This window comes from Andrographis paniculata, unplaced genomic scaffold (assembly GCF_009805555.1).
Source record: "Andrographis paniculata isolate CXL003 unplaced genomic scaffold, ASM980555v1 Contig59END, whole genome shotgun sequence".
Taxonomy (NCBI): Eukaryota; Viridiplantae; Streptophyta; class Magnoliopsida; order Lamiales; family Acanthaceae; genus Andrographis; species Andrographis paniculata.
This window is the reverse complement of record NW_026137594.1, coordinates 4,454,122-4,466,771: the sequence shown is the minus strand read 5'-3', so window position 1 is coordinate 4,466,771 and position 12,650 is coordinate 4,454,122. Positions and strand designations below refer to the sequence as shown.

Here is a 12,650-nt window from a genome sequence, read left to right as displayed (position 1 = left end):
AAACGGTCTCAAGGTAGTTCAATGTAGTTAAGTACGCGGGAGCCTTGTCGACCTACTTAACTGCTGTTCTGAATTTAATTTTGATTAAAAAGAAGTAACAGAAGGGTAAAGCCACTAATGAGGCAGATTTCGGAAAAATTAATTGGACATAGGTGGTGGTCTATTAGGTCGCAGAGATTCCTAGTGACAGTAGGGTTTTTTTCTTATAATATCTTGAATCTGGGTGTCATTGAAGTCTTGTTGTAAATCCCTTAAGGTAAAAAATTTCAATGTTATGAATTCTTTATGTTCAGTTTATATAATTACACTACTTCCTTCTCACCGCCTCCGTGAATACATATATTTCCGATAACACAACTTCATCGCTCGGTCATTGCCTCCAGGGAAATCTATCCATTTAGTCACAGTTCAGACACAACATCTGTCCTTCACTCTCGGTCGCTCATCTATATATATATATGTATGTATACATATAATGTGCCGCTCGCTCATGTCTCGTTCACTCGGTAACCGCCATTCATCCATGTCCCGTTCATCTGGTCCCCACTTCCGCTCATGTCCCGATCATCTGGTTATCGCTGGCACTTCATTCTCCGCCTTCGCTTCGCTCACTCCCGCTCACTCCATCTTTATCGCTTTATTTACCGCTTTTATAGTCTAGCTGATTGGATCCGCTTACAGAGGATCTCTTCCTGTATTTTCGTCGTTTTTTCAAGATCTTCAGCGTTGAAATTCATGACTTAAAATCCTTGTGTTCGACCTGGAAACTCATCAGTAAAAGGAGTATAAATAATTATGATGACTACTCAGGGTCTACAACCACAAAAATTACTATATCTGATCGTTTTCTATAATTTCCACTCACTGATTTTTCAAATATAAATTCCCTGTGAATTGTGTAAAAACAGCACACATTTTTAGCATCATCAATTTGTTTGTGACAAAGAAACAAGGCTTGGACAATCGATTTTTCTGTGTTCTTTCTCAGCGATTTAGAGTTCTTTACAACTAAGATTTAAATAAATGTGAAAATAGGGAAGGAATGATGATGAAGAACAAGTGATATTTCATTATTTAGTATCAAAACAGTAAAGTTCTATTTCTACAAAATTTGTAAATCAAAGCGGTAAACTAGGACTAGGGAAGCAGTGAAGTAGCGGCCAAGGGAGGAGAAAAATCTCAACTCCCCTGGCCATTCCTACTGAGAACTCCCTTACAGGGTTGGAGCTCTCGGAAGGCAGGAAGACAACTAATAATGTGTATGAAAAGTGCTTGTATACTCCTCTCGAAGTATATCTTTATAATATATATATATATGACCCTATTTATAGCTAATAGAAGTAGCAGTTGCGAGCAGTTGAGAAGTGGTTTCAACTGCTGAGCAATTAGGCAGTTGAAGGTAGTTATTCTGTTGAAGCAGTTGCTGACCATAACTCCCAGGATGCTCGCTTCGTTTGCTTTGACTTGTAGGGGCACAAATCTTCCTCGCTCACCCAGATGACTGGAGGGAATCAGCGCAGCTGAGTGAAGTCATCAATGTTGGCTGGTAGTGGAATGGCGGATCCACTACGGGTTGGACACTTAGGCATTAATTGCAGTGAGTTGTCGTCGCGTCGCTGCGATGGGTGTCTGAGTCGCTGGCATAAGCGATGAAATCTTCGATTGTTGAGCAGACACAACTGTCGCTTGCTTCTTATGCCTTAGCTTTTCTGGACTAGAATCACCGCTTAAAAGGAAAAAAAATGTTAATAATCTTAAAAAACCAATTCTGGATCATGCCAAGTGAAATAGATCAATAAAGTATTCCATAAATTAGATATTGTGATATTTTTTATACCGAAATTCAAGTAATTCATAGTTTTGCTAAACGAAGAATATGCTCATATTCGGAGTCATCAATAGTTGTAACATAAGTTCTACCATGAAGCATTATTTTAGTTTGTGTTTCATATGGGTAATGGAGAAAAATAATGATAAGTTTATGCATACATGACACATAGCTTCGCTGTCCACAAAGAGTTATTATCCAAATGCACTGAACAAACACTGAGAGGCATGTCTGAGTAATTAAGAACAAAGTTGACAAATTTTGTTGGTGTTGCAAATTGAGTCATATAGTCAAGGTTGAAGTTCATCTACCTTTGCATCTCCATTTTCATAGACTTGATTAACTCAATAAGCTCATAATCAGTGTCAAAAGGTTTACCAGAGGTTTTATTTTCTATAATGGCAACAACAACTGTATTATTTCTCTTGTTGCTGCTAATTTCTTTGTACCAATCTGGAAAGCCATTAAGTTGGAAAGGAGTCTTTTTATTGTGTCCTCTCTTTTTGAAATATTCATATATCTAATTTCACTTGTCAATTTGACATTTCCTTTTGTTAAGACGCTTTTGAGTAGAATCCTTCACATTTGCAATGACATTGTGCTCGAGTGAAACATGTATTCCACGTTGTTTCTCAAATTGCATTAATAGAGAGTTGACTTTGCTCATATTTGGTAGAGGATCCATGAGCACTATTTGTCCTATTGCTGCATCATATGAATCATTGAGACCGGTGAAAAAATTTTTGTCCATCTTGGCCAGTAGCTTTGTATGCATGAGCATATATTTCCACAAATGCATTCAATATGAGGATCGACATTCATTCATTCTTCCCATAGCTCTTGCATTTTGATTGCATACATTGCAAGGGAATCACTGCCTTGTTTGAGAGACTTGAGATCTCGTTTGAATTGAATATGAGAAAAGCATTGGATTATCCAAATTTCTCTTTCAAACTTGCCCACAGACCATTTGCAGTTTGGATGAAGACGAATAATCCTTGTAACTCTTCTAAAATGGAGTTAATAATCCATATTGTAATGAGAGCATCTACCTCAATCCAAGTATCATAATATGGAGAGATGGGCTTTGGTTTTACCAGTTTACCTGTGAGGAAACCTGTCTTTTCTTCGGCCATTAATGCATTCCAAATACAATGACTCCCGGTAAAGTAATTGTAATTGTGAGAGGTGTGGAAGATAAAGTAAGGTGAGGTTGATCGCCACTTGTTAGCCAGAGTGCCTTGGGAAGAATACGTTGAGTAGGAGCATTCTTCTGAGCAGTCAGTGCTTGAACTGCAAGCTGAGCAAGTGTCTCTGTGACTTCATTTGGTATTCTGGTTTAGGTGTTGTTAGGTGTTTTTGATAAATCATTATTCTCTATGAAGAGAGAAGCGTCACTACTTTGATACCATGATGAAAGTAATCAAAGGAACAATAAAATAGAGAAATTTATAGGAAGAGAATTATGCAGATAAAAAAAAAAATTGAATTCTATAAGAAACAAAAATAAATAGTATATTTTATAGGAGAATGATTTAAATACGGAATGGAAACTGCTTGCTAACATATTTGTTAATATTCTAACTAACTGAGCTAACATCCTAACTAATTGACAAATCACGCGAACAATCATCCATTGTCAATAATATCAATAGCTTTTGGAATCTTCTCTTTTTGGGAGGTAACAGTGTTGTGCTCATTCATAAGGGTGGAGGTGGGGGTTTAGGGTGGATATGAGGCCTCAAGGGTAGGTGTCATACGCCAATTGATTGGTGCCGCCAAGGTCGAGCTCCGGCGGGGAAAAGGTTCCGATTTTGTTGACGAGGGAGGGGTCTGGGTCTTCAGCATTATCGGCCATCATTCACTGAAGAATTGACTGGTTCTGGGTGGGTGAGTTGGCAAGCGATTCCGACAGTATTTATCCCAATCCTCCATTGCGAATTTCTCCAACGGGGCTCTGATCGGCGGCGGGGACAGGGAAGAGCTCGGACTCAGCTCCTTCTCCTCTGGCATTGGAGCTCGTTGCGGTGGCAGACTCCTGTAGCCATCCAGGCAAAAGATTTGTGTCGGCCCCCATACCTGCAGGTGCAGCGCCGCCTCCGCCTCAAATGGATGAAGACAACATAGAATATGAAGCAGGCCTGCTAGGAATTTTGTGTAGAATCTATCATGGTTCCTTTTTCGTTTGCCGCAATAATTTTTTGGTTAAAATTGAAACATGACCGTACTTGACATAAACAAGGCCGCGCTTGAATACATTATTTGAACTCATATTTGAACACGGCCGTGTTGGATTCAAATTGTATCTTTTATTACCACCACGTCAGCGTATTTCGTTAAAATTTTAATGGTGAGACAAAAAATAATAAATTAATTTTTGAATAAAACTAATTTTGATTATAAAAAAAAGAATTGAATGGAACTAAAAAAAAGAAAAAAAAAAGAAGGATTTCATATGAACTGCTTTTGATTTTTGCTCTAAATAATATTATAGAAAAAGTGGTCTCAAAATTTTCAAAACACTTAGAATAAAAATTATTTAATCCTTCTCCCATCCAACATAAAATACTTCTATATTTTTATTTTTTTTTACATTTCTGTTCGTCCATATAATTTTTCTTTTTTTAAAAAAAAATATAATTATAAACTTTTACTACATTTTAAATTTCACAATTCATAATTTTTAAAATCTTAATTAAGTTATTTAGTTATCTTAATTTTAATCTATCATTATTTTTACCAATATACTTCGTACTTATAATTTACCTAAATTCCCGTATCTATATTAATGTGGACAAAATATATGGGACAAAAGAAGTATTATCTATATTATTTTTTTAATAGTATCGAAATTGATTTCGAGACTTTTTTCTAAAATCCATTTTTAAATTTCTGATAGCGGCATCGTCTTTTTATCAATTATTTAATAATTTTTTTTTATAATACTTCTACTTTACTTTATATCTCTCATTTTAATATTAAAATATTATTATTTTATTTATATAAGTTTTTCAAAAGAGACGTAGGGATATTTTTAAGATATATTGAAATATTTTTACTGGTGTGTTTGTTTGGAGGATTGGATTTAAATTCAACTATTCATCTAATTTTTTTCTCCAAAAACATCAAATCAAACACCTATTTTTCATTTTTTATATTATACTAAAAATTAATTTTATATTCAAAACATCACATCAACACCTATTTATATCACATCATACAACTATTCAAATTCAAAATTTTTACTATTCAAATTCCAATCCAAAATCCAAATCCCCAAACAAACACACGTTTTTTAGAATGAAAAAGGGTAGTCAAGCTAATTTAGACAATTTATGGTTAATTTTGTCCTGCTTTTTATTGAATATTTTTGTAAGAGAGTGTATTTAATTAGAATTTTAATGAATTTGCTTGGATTTTGAAAAGTCCGTAAACTTGAGTGGATTTATAAATTTTATAGAATTTATTCAAAGTTTAATAGATTTTGTTTAATAATCTATATGGATTTTGATAGATTTGATTGTATTATTTATTGATTTTCATATACTTCATTACAGTGTATAAATTTGTGAATTAAAATTTTTTTTTTGTTAATTTATATAATTTCAAATATATACAGTACACTTGCATATATATATATACAAAATTTCAAATATTTAACAAAAATATTAAAAGTACATTAGTTCTAAAAAATATATTTATTATTATTCTCATTTTTATTTTATTTTAATAATAATAATATTTTTAAATTTATATTTTTTGTTATAGTATTATTTTGATCGAATTTATTATATTATATATAATTCAAAGTAATTAATTTTTATTTTGTAACAATTTATTTAATTGTTATTATTATTATTTATATGAATTTTTATACAAAAAATATATATTTATAAATAAAATCACATTAAAATTACAATTTTTATTACTTTAAAATTAAAAATAAAATAATTAAAAAGAAATAAACATAAACTAACATTGTCAAATATAATTAATTTTGATTTGACATTTCCAATCATTAAAACTGATAATTTTAATTCGAATAATTTGAGCAAATTTATTTGTTATTTTATATATATATATAATTTTTAATATTATTTCAAATATATAAAACTTTAAGATATTTATAATTTTTATATTAAACATATAAATTTTCTTATAAATAGTTATTAATGCTATAAATAAAATAATAGTATGTATTTTTTTTTACTAATTTAAAAAATCCATTGAAATCTCATCTATAACAAGAGATTATAGAGTGTAATTTGTTAACTTTATTAAAAAATCCAACAAAATTCATAAATTTTTAAAATCAAATGGATTGTTGAATACACTAAAATTTTAAAAGATTTTTTAAAATTTGAATGAAATACAATTAGATTTTTTGAAAGGCTTTTAAAAATAATACACCAAAATTTTTAAAAACTTTTTAAAATTTAAAATATACTAAAATTTAAAGAGTTCTATAAAATCTAATCAAATCTATATTGAATGCCTGATATATCGTTGTGGCAACGAAGAGCTGTCGGGATAATAATACTCTAATACTGTATATAAAATAAAATGATTGGCAAATTTTCTTTATTCTTTTTCTTATTAATTATTATTTCAAATATAATACGTAATTTCTATAACACAATTACGTACAAATAAATAAATGATATAAAGAAAACTCTATTCCCACTCCAAACCCTCATCTCCACCATCTAGAAGAACAAGTACCCGGCCACTGCGGCGGCACCCACGGCGGCGGAGCTTCTCAACGCAGCCGCACCGGCATGATCAGCTTCGGCTCCGTGAGCATCAGCTGGAGCTGCCGTCGGGCCCTCGCCGGCGGGGCCGGGGGCGGGGGCGGCTGCGGCTGCGTCGATCGCATCCTCAGTCGTCGGAGAGGCAGCGGGGGCCGAAACCGGCGAGGCAGCGGCAGCGGCAGCTCCAGCCGTGGGGGCTGCGGCCGGGGCGCTGGCCGGAGAGGCCGACGGAGAACCGGCGGGAGCTTGGGCTGAAACCACCGCGACGGCGGCGATGAAGAATATGAGGGCGACGGCGAGCACCTGGCGTGCCATTTGTAAATTCCGGCGGAGTCCGATGATCGGTGGCTGTAGGGATTTTCTTATTTATTTATTTATTATTGAGGGCTTTGCAGCACTTCTCCGACAGTGGTTAAGAGAAATACTCCAGAGCTCGAGAATGATGACAACGTCCGCCGGCGATGGGTATTTATAGCCGGAGTTCGCCGGAAAATATGGAAGTTAGAAATAACTGATTCATAAAATATGAGGTTGCCATAATGCCTTTGACCGAGTTTAAAGGTAAATCACAAATTAGATATTGTAGTATTTTATTATCTATTTTAATGGGCCTAATTTAATTGGGCCCATTATTGACTTTAAATGGATCTAAGTTAGAAGTTTTGGCTCAATTGGGTATAAAGCCCAAAAGCACAGCGGACAGCTTAGAGCTCTGCATGGCGTTCGTTAATGGAGAAAGGGAATGGAATTGCCGACGCCATTGCGCTTCCGATTTGCTCTCTCCGCCGTTCATTGATTGGGCTCCTCCATCAATTTTTTAAAATATTTCCTCCGGATGATGGAGTCAGTTTTTGTGGAGTTTACGAAGAATGGCGTTGTCACTATCATCTATCGCCGCCGGATGAGGAGGAGGTGGAGGGTTTGATGATGAAATGTGCTCCGTTAAGTCCAAAGTCACGGTGGTCGGCAGTGGAAATTGGGGCAGCGTTGCCGCCAAGCTAATTGCCTCCAACACGCTCCGGCTTAGCTCCTTCCACGGTCAGTATCGATTCGATCGGTTTCATCTCCGTTTCTCACGTTTATTTAGTTATCGATTTTTTTCTGGAATTTGTAGATGAGGTCAGGATGTGGGTATTCGAGGAGACGCTGCCAACAGGTGAAAAGCTTTCAAATGTTATCAACCGACAAAATGTAAGAAGTGTTTTTCTGCAACATTCCCCTTTAATTCCATTAATGATTCGCTGCAAAATATGAATCATTCATGTTCAAGTTATGTTATTCGATTTGTTCCATAGGAAAACGTCAAATATCTTCCCGGCATAAAACTTGGCAAAAATGTGATTGCTGATCCTGATCTTGAGCACGCAGGTTTCTTCATTAGAACTCCCTGTTTGAATATCGAGCCAGTGATCTAATTAATCAAAATGAACTGAATATCTCTGCCTGATTAATTACAAAATGGTAATGATGAGTAGTGAAGGATGCAAATATGTTGGTGTTTGTCACCCCCCATCAGTTCATGGAAGACATATGTAAGAGGCTAGCAGGGAAGGTAAGAAAGGACGCTGAAGCAATCTCTCTCATCAAAGGGATGGAGGTGAAGAAGGAAGGTCCGCAGATGATCTCCACCCACATCTCCGATAGCCTCAGGATTAATTGTTGTGTTCTGATGGGCGCAAACATTGCCAATGAGGTAGTTTTGAGGCCATCGTGAGCAAAAATGTTACACTTAGATGTGCAAGTGTGTGACAAGAAGTTGTTTGTACAGATAGCTGCAGAGAAGTTCAGTGAGGCAACAATTGGTTACCGAAAGAGCAAAGAGGTAGCCGAGATATGGGTGCAGCTATTCAACACTCCATACTTTATGGTCTCAGCTGTGAGCAAATCGATCCTCTTGTGTTGCTTAAATAAACTAATGATGGCTATCTACTTGTTCTTGGATGCCCTTGGATTCTGGTTATGTAATGTAGTATATCGACAAATGTGAATAGGTGAAAGATGTGGAAGGAGTGGAACTCTGTGGGACGCTGAAGAATGTAGTGGCTATTGCTGCGGGTACAAACTACTATCTTACTTTATATTCGCTTAGTTAGTTTTGAATGATTGGATCCTGTCACAGCTGATGGTGAGTTTATATAAACAGGGTTCGTTGATGGTCTGGAAATGGGAAACAACACTAAGGTAAAAGCCACAAAAGATTCTAAGGAGTTACCGTAGCATAAATCATACTCACCGGTAACCTTTGTTCTGCTTGAATGGTTTGCTAGGCAGCAATAATGAGAGTTGGCCTGAGAGAAATGAAAGCCTTTTCGAAGCTTCTTTTCCCTTCAGTTCAAGACAATACTTTCTTCGAAAGTTGTGGTGTGGCAGATGTAATCACAACCTGCTGTGAGTAGGCCAAACTTATTATGCATTCATCATTTGGCAGAAGTTTTAGTTTTCAATCTTCATAGATAACACAGTCTGCAATCTGTTTCATTTTTTTATAAGCAGTGGGTGGAAGAAACAGGAAATGTGCCGAGGCTTTTGCAAGACATGGGGGGAAGAAATCATTCGATACACTCGAAGCAGAGATGCTGCAAGGCCAGAAATTACAGGTACATGGATTATGTTTTTTGCATGAAACTTCACCTTCATGGGGTGCTTCAAACTACACTCTACAAACCGGGTTGATCGATTTGTCCACCTGATCCGAAAATATTTCCAGGGGGTATCGACTGCAAAGGAAGTCAATGAGGTGTTGAGGCATCGAGGATGGTCAGAGTCATTCCCCCTCTTCTCAACTGTCCATGAGATCTGCATTGGCCGTCTTCCACCAACTGCTATAGTCGAATACAGTGAGCGTACTCCAAAATTTTCCCTCATAAAAGGATCCGAACAACACTTAAAGAATTAGATGTATCGTTTGCCTTTTTTACGAGTTTTTGTTTTTCATTTTTATTTTCCCTAAACTATACATTAGCTTCCACACAATAGATAGTATTCTTCTTATATCAGCTAGCCAAATTAATACATGGTTTTTAGGAAAGAGACCAATAGTGTGCTTATTTTGAAGCTTTCATTGTAGACAATAAGTTATAATTATCGATATTCTTCCTAACTGTGATGAAACAAGCCCTGAATCAGAGGCGGATCAGTGCAGAAAGAGCTGCAAAAATCGAGCTTCTATTCATATATAGGTTTGAAGTTCTTGTAAGCTACCACTGCATAAAATGGATCTGAGCCCGAGAACAACCCGAGCAGCCCTGTTATCCAACCCGGTGCCTGATTTTTCTCTGTAGTGTTTTGTGGTTTTCGAATAACCTGTGGCTGACTGAAACCCTCCACACACTGGAAGTACTCAACGACCAGCTGCACCCGGCCATAACCAGTCCTGTCTCTCCAGGCGGCAATTGCCTTCTCATAGAACATCCTGTTGCTGAAGCTGACAATGAAGACTCCTCCAGGCCTGAGCACCCGGAAAACCTCAGCAAACACCTGTCCAACACACCAGGTCAGTTCCTTCGACTATATATATAATTATATAAAAATATATATCCATGCCGTTATTTTGATTTGAGTACAATGCTCAATTGGAGACAACACATGATATGATGATAGGCAACATACAAGTTTTGTTAATATAATCCAAATGCAATACATAAACTAATAACACATGACAATAGTTTACACAGTACATAGTACCATTGATTTCAGCACATGATATAGTCCGTACAGTATACTATGTGTTATTTGAAATTATATATTGTTTGCTAGTTTTTTACACGCATTAGGAAAATCAGCATGGTAACCAATCCTTGTATATATATATACATGTATATATATACCCATCAATATATATGCATTGCATGAAGCATTGTGAGAGTGATTTGTGAATTTAACCTTTTCAGGGTACTGAAGATACTGCACACTGACAGTACATAAAACAGCGTCGAAACTGTCATCCTTGAGTTCAAATTGTTGGTCCTTATTAAGATCCTTGACGAAAAAGTGATCGAGGCGGGGATTACGCCCGAGCTCCTGGGCATTAAGTCCATGTCCGACTACTTTCTTGTACTTAACCTCTGGAGGGAGGTGGCTGATCCAGGAGCTCATGAGATCAAGAACCTCCATTTCTGGTCGCAGTATCTGCCGGTAAAGATTGGTGAGTGTGGAGATGAAAGTGTTGTCGACATGGGCCACGAATCGTGGGGAGGCGTAGAAGTCCCTGTCTGGGTAGTTGTTGAACTTTGCTCTGCCTTCTTGGGTGAGCACCAGGCGCCTGATCCTGCTGCTGCTGCTGGGATTATTCTGATTGCTGCTGCTGCTGCTGGATGCATATAATTTTCTGGAGGGAACATGAAGACGAAGATGAAGATGATGATGGCCTGCAGTAGCAGCAGCAGGATACTGTTTTGAATGAGATGGGTTGGGTTGGGAAAGTAGCATTTTTGGTGAAGAAGAATGGTGGACATGAATTTGATGATCCTTCTGAGTTTCTCTTGATAATGATAATGATAATGATAATGATAATGGCAAATGGATTGGAATGGAATGGATAAATAAGCAACACGGGCGTGTTTGTTGGGCTTCACTCATGTTTGGAATGGGCCTGGTGGATAATATATATATATATATAGTTGGGTAGATAGAAAAACAAACCTTCCTAATAAAAGTGATTCACATATATGACAGGAAAATTGTATAACATTATAGTACTAGCTCCACCCTTCACAGGTACGACAGAAAAATAGTCACATAGTAGATTTTTTATCAATTGTTGATTGGTCTGAACAATATTTGTATTTGTATCTTTCTATCATATATTTGATAATATAATAAATTATTTATCTAATATTATTGCAATTGATAGTATAAACCGCATGGTGAACAGACTAGTTAATTATTATGCTAATATTAGCACGTACAATACCATACTTCCTAATGCCCTATTAGCACTAAAACAACCGCCGTGTGTATTATATATATATATATATATTATAAGTCTTATTTTAGTGATAGATTCTCTTTAACTTTTATAACTCGATTTTCTGGGTTATAAATTAGATCTTAACATTAGACTCTTGAAAAGAAACATTAAAATACATAATATAGGGACAGGATGATTGATTATTTGATTTAATATATATATATATATATGATGCAAAGTCATACTTGAATGAATATATATATATATTATGAAAAATGATAATAGGCAGCCCCCACGAGTGCTCGTGAAGGTGGCTCCCCACACACTACTAATTAATTAATTAATTAATTGACTGATTATTATATGCTTTATTCAAGATTAATCAGAGCAAAAAACATAAGTTGACAGACAATGTTTTTGTTGTATATCATAATTAATAATTAAGTGTATGCAGGTCAATTGTGGTCCTAATTAATAAATAGGCATGCAAGAAGACAGCAAAACAAAATGGAATGATAGAAACAAGTTTGGAGTTGTATATACCACAAATGTCAATGATAGTCTACGATCATTTCATTTGATTTGTGAGTAAATAAACTCCACAAAAATAAAAAAATTTCATGCAAGAGACCATCAACTTCTATTTATCTTTTTAATCATTTTCATATTATAAATTAATATATCATATTTAATAATTATTTTATTAGAAAATATAGCATCACATCCGATGATCTTAAGACATCCTAAAATGATATTAGCACTGTTAATCCACTCTTGACCAAAACATTATCTACACATGCACGTGCACGTGCACGTGCACGTGTGCATGTAGCTATATTTTTAAATATGTTAATGTTATATTATGGAGTACTATTATATATTGCACTTTGGATATATTTGGTGATATCCAGCTCAAGCTACCTTGTTCGTTTTTTCAATTGCTTTAGATGCTTTTTAATTATTACTTTAGAAATAGTAAGTTATTTAATTTAAAATATTAATATATTATTTTTAATAGTAATAATAATAAAAAAAAAGGTATTAATTAGCGCAATTTTGAACAAAATGAATGGATTTTAGGTATGATATTTTAAATAAAATAAATCATAGGTGTTAAAATTGTGATAATTTTTAATATAAACATATACAATTAAATTTTGCA

At 35.3% G+C, this 12,650-nt stretch overlaps 3 protein-coding genes across 3 annotated transcripts; 1 reads left to right on the top strand and 2 right to left on the bottom strand.

Moving 5' to 3' along the window:
• Positions 1-6,433: 6,433 nt before the first annotated feature.
• On the bottom strand, positions 6,434-6,910 carry LOC127258601 (arabinogalactan protein 1-like). Its single transcript, XM_051285510.1, has one exon. It carries the CDS (start codon positions 6,892-6,894, stop codon positions 6,535-6,537), a length of 360 nt encoding a protein of 119 aa, XP_051141467.1. The 5' UTR covers positions 6,895-6,910; the 3' UTR covers positions 6,434-6,534.
• Positions 6,911-7,026: 116 nt separating this feature from the next.
• LOC127258599 (glycerol-3-phosphate dehydrogenase [NAD(+)]-like) lies at positions 7,027-10,914 on the top strand. The gene is made up of 12 exons (XM_051285508.1): positions 7,027-7,140; positions 7,263-7,617; positions 7,694-7,770; positions 7,875-7,947; positions 8,055-8,272; positions 8,348-8,455; positions 8,571-8,634; positions 8,723-8,760; positions 8,847-8,967; positions 9,073-9,176; positions 9,287-10,072; positions 10,470-10,914. Exons 2-11 carry the CDS (start codon positions 7,512-7,514, stop codon positions 9,473-9,475), a joined length of 1,098 nt encoding a protein of 365 aa, XP_051141465.1. The 5' UTR covers positions 7,027-7,140; positions 7,263-7,511; the 3' UTR covers positions 9,476-10,072; positions 10,470-10,914.
• LOC127258600 (uncharacterized) lies at positions 9,597-11,007 on the bottom strand. Its single transcript, XM_051285509.1, has 2 exons — positions 10,462-11,007; positions 9,597-10,056 (listed from the first exon to the last, which is right to left on the bottom strand). The coding sequence occupies exons 1-2, from the start codon at positions 11,005-11,007 to the stop codon at positions 9,745-9,747; spliced, it is 858 nt and encodes a 285-aa protein (XP_051141466.1). The 3' UTR covers positions 9,597-9,744.
• Positions 11,008-12,650: the final 1,643 nt, after the last annotated feature.

Excerpts from the sequence above, each read along its gene's own strand:
- LOC127258600 (XM_051285509.1), bottom strand. The coding sequence starts at position 11,007 with ATGCTACTTTCCCAACCCAACCCATCTCATTCAAAACAGTATCCTGCT. Across the intron at positions 10,057-10,461 it reads ATCTTCAGTACCCTGAAAAG|GTGTTTGCTGAGGTTTTCCG; the intron begins GTTAAATTCACA and ends TGTGTTGGACAG.
- LOC127258601 (XM_051285510.1), bottom strand. The coding sequence starts at position 6,894 with ATGGCACGCCAGGTGCTCGCCGTCGCCCTCATATTCTTCATCGCCGCC.
- LOC127258599 (XM_051285508.1), top strand. The coding sequence starts at position 7,512 with ATGTGCTCCGTTAAGTCCAAAGTCACGGTGGTCGGCAGTGGAAATTGG. Across the intron at positions 7,618-7,693 it reads CCGGCTTAGCTCCTTCCACG|ATGAGGTCAGGATGTGGGTA; the intron begins GTCAGTATCGAT and ends TGGAATTTGTAG. Across the intron at positions 7,948-8,054 it reads TCCTGATCTTGAGCACGCAG|TGAAGGATGCAAATATGTTG; the intron begins GTTTCTTCATTA and ends AATGATGAGTAG.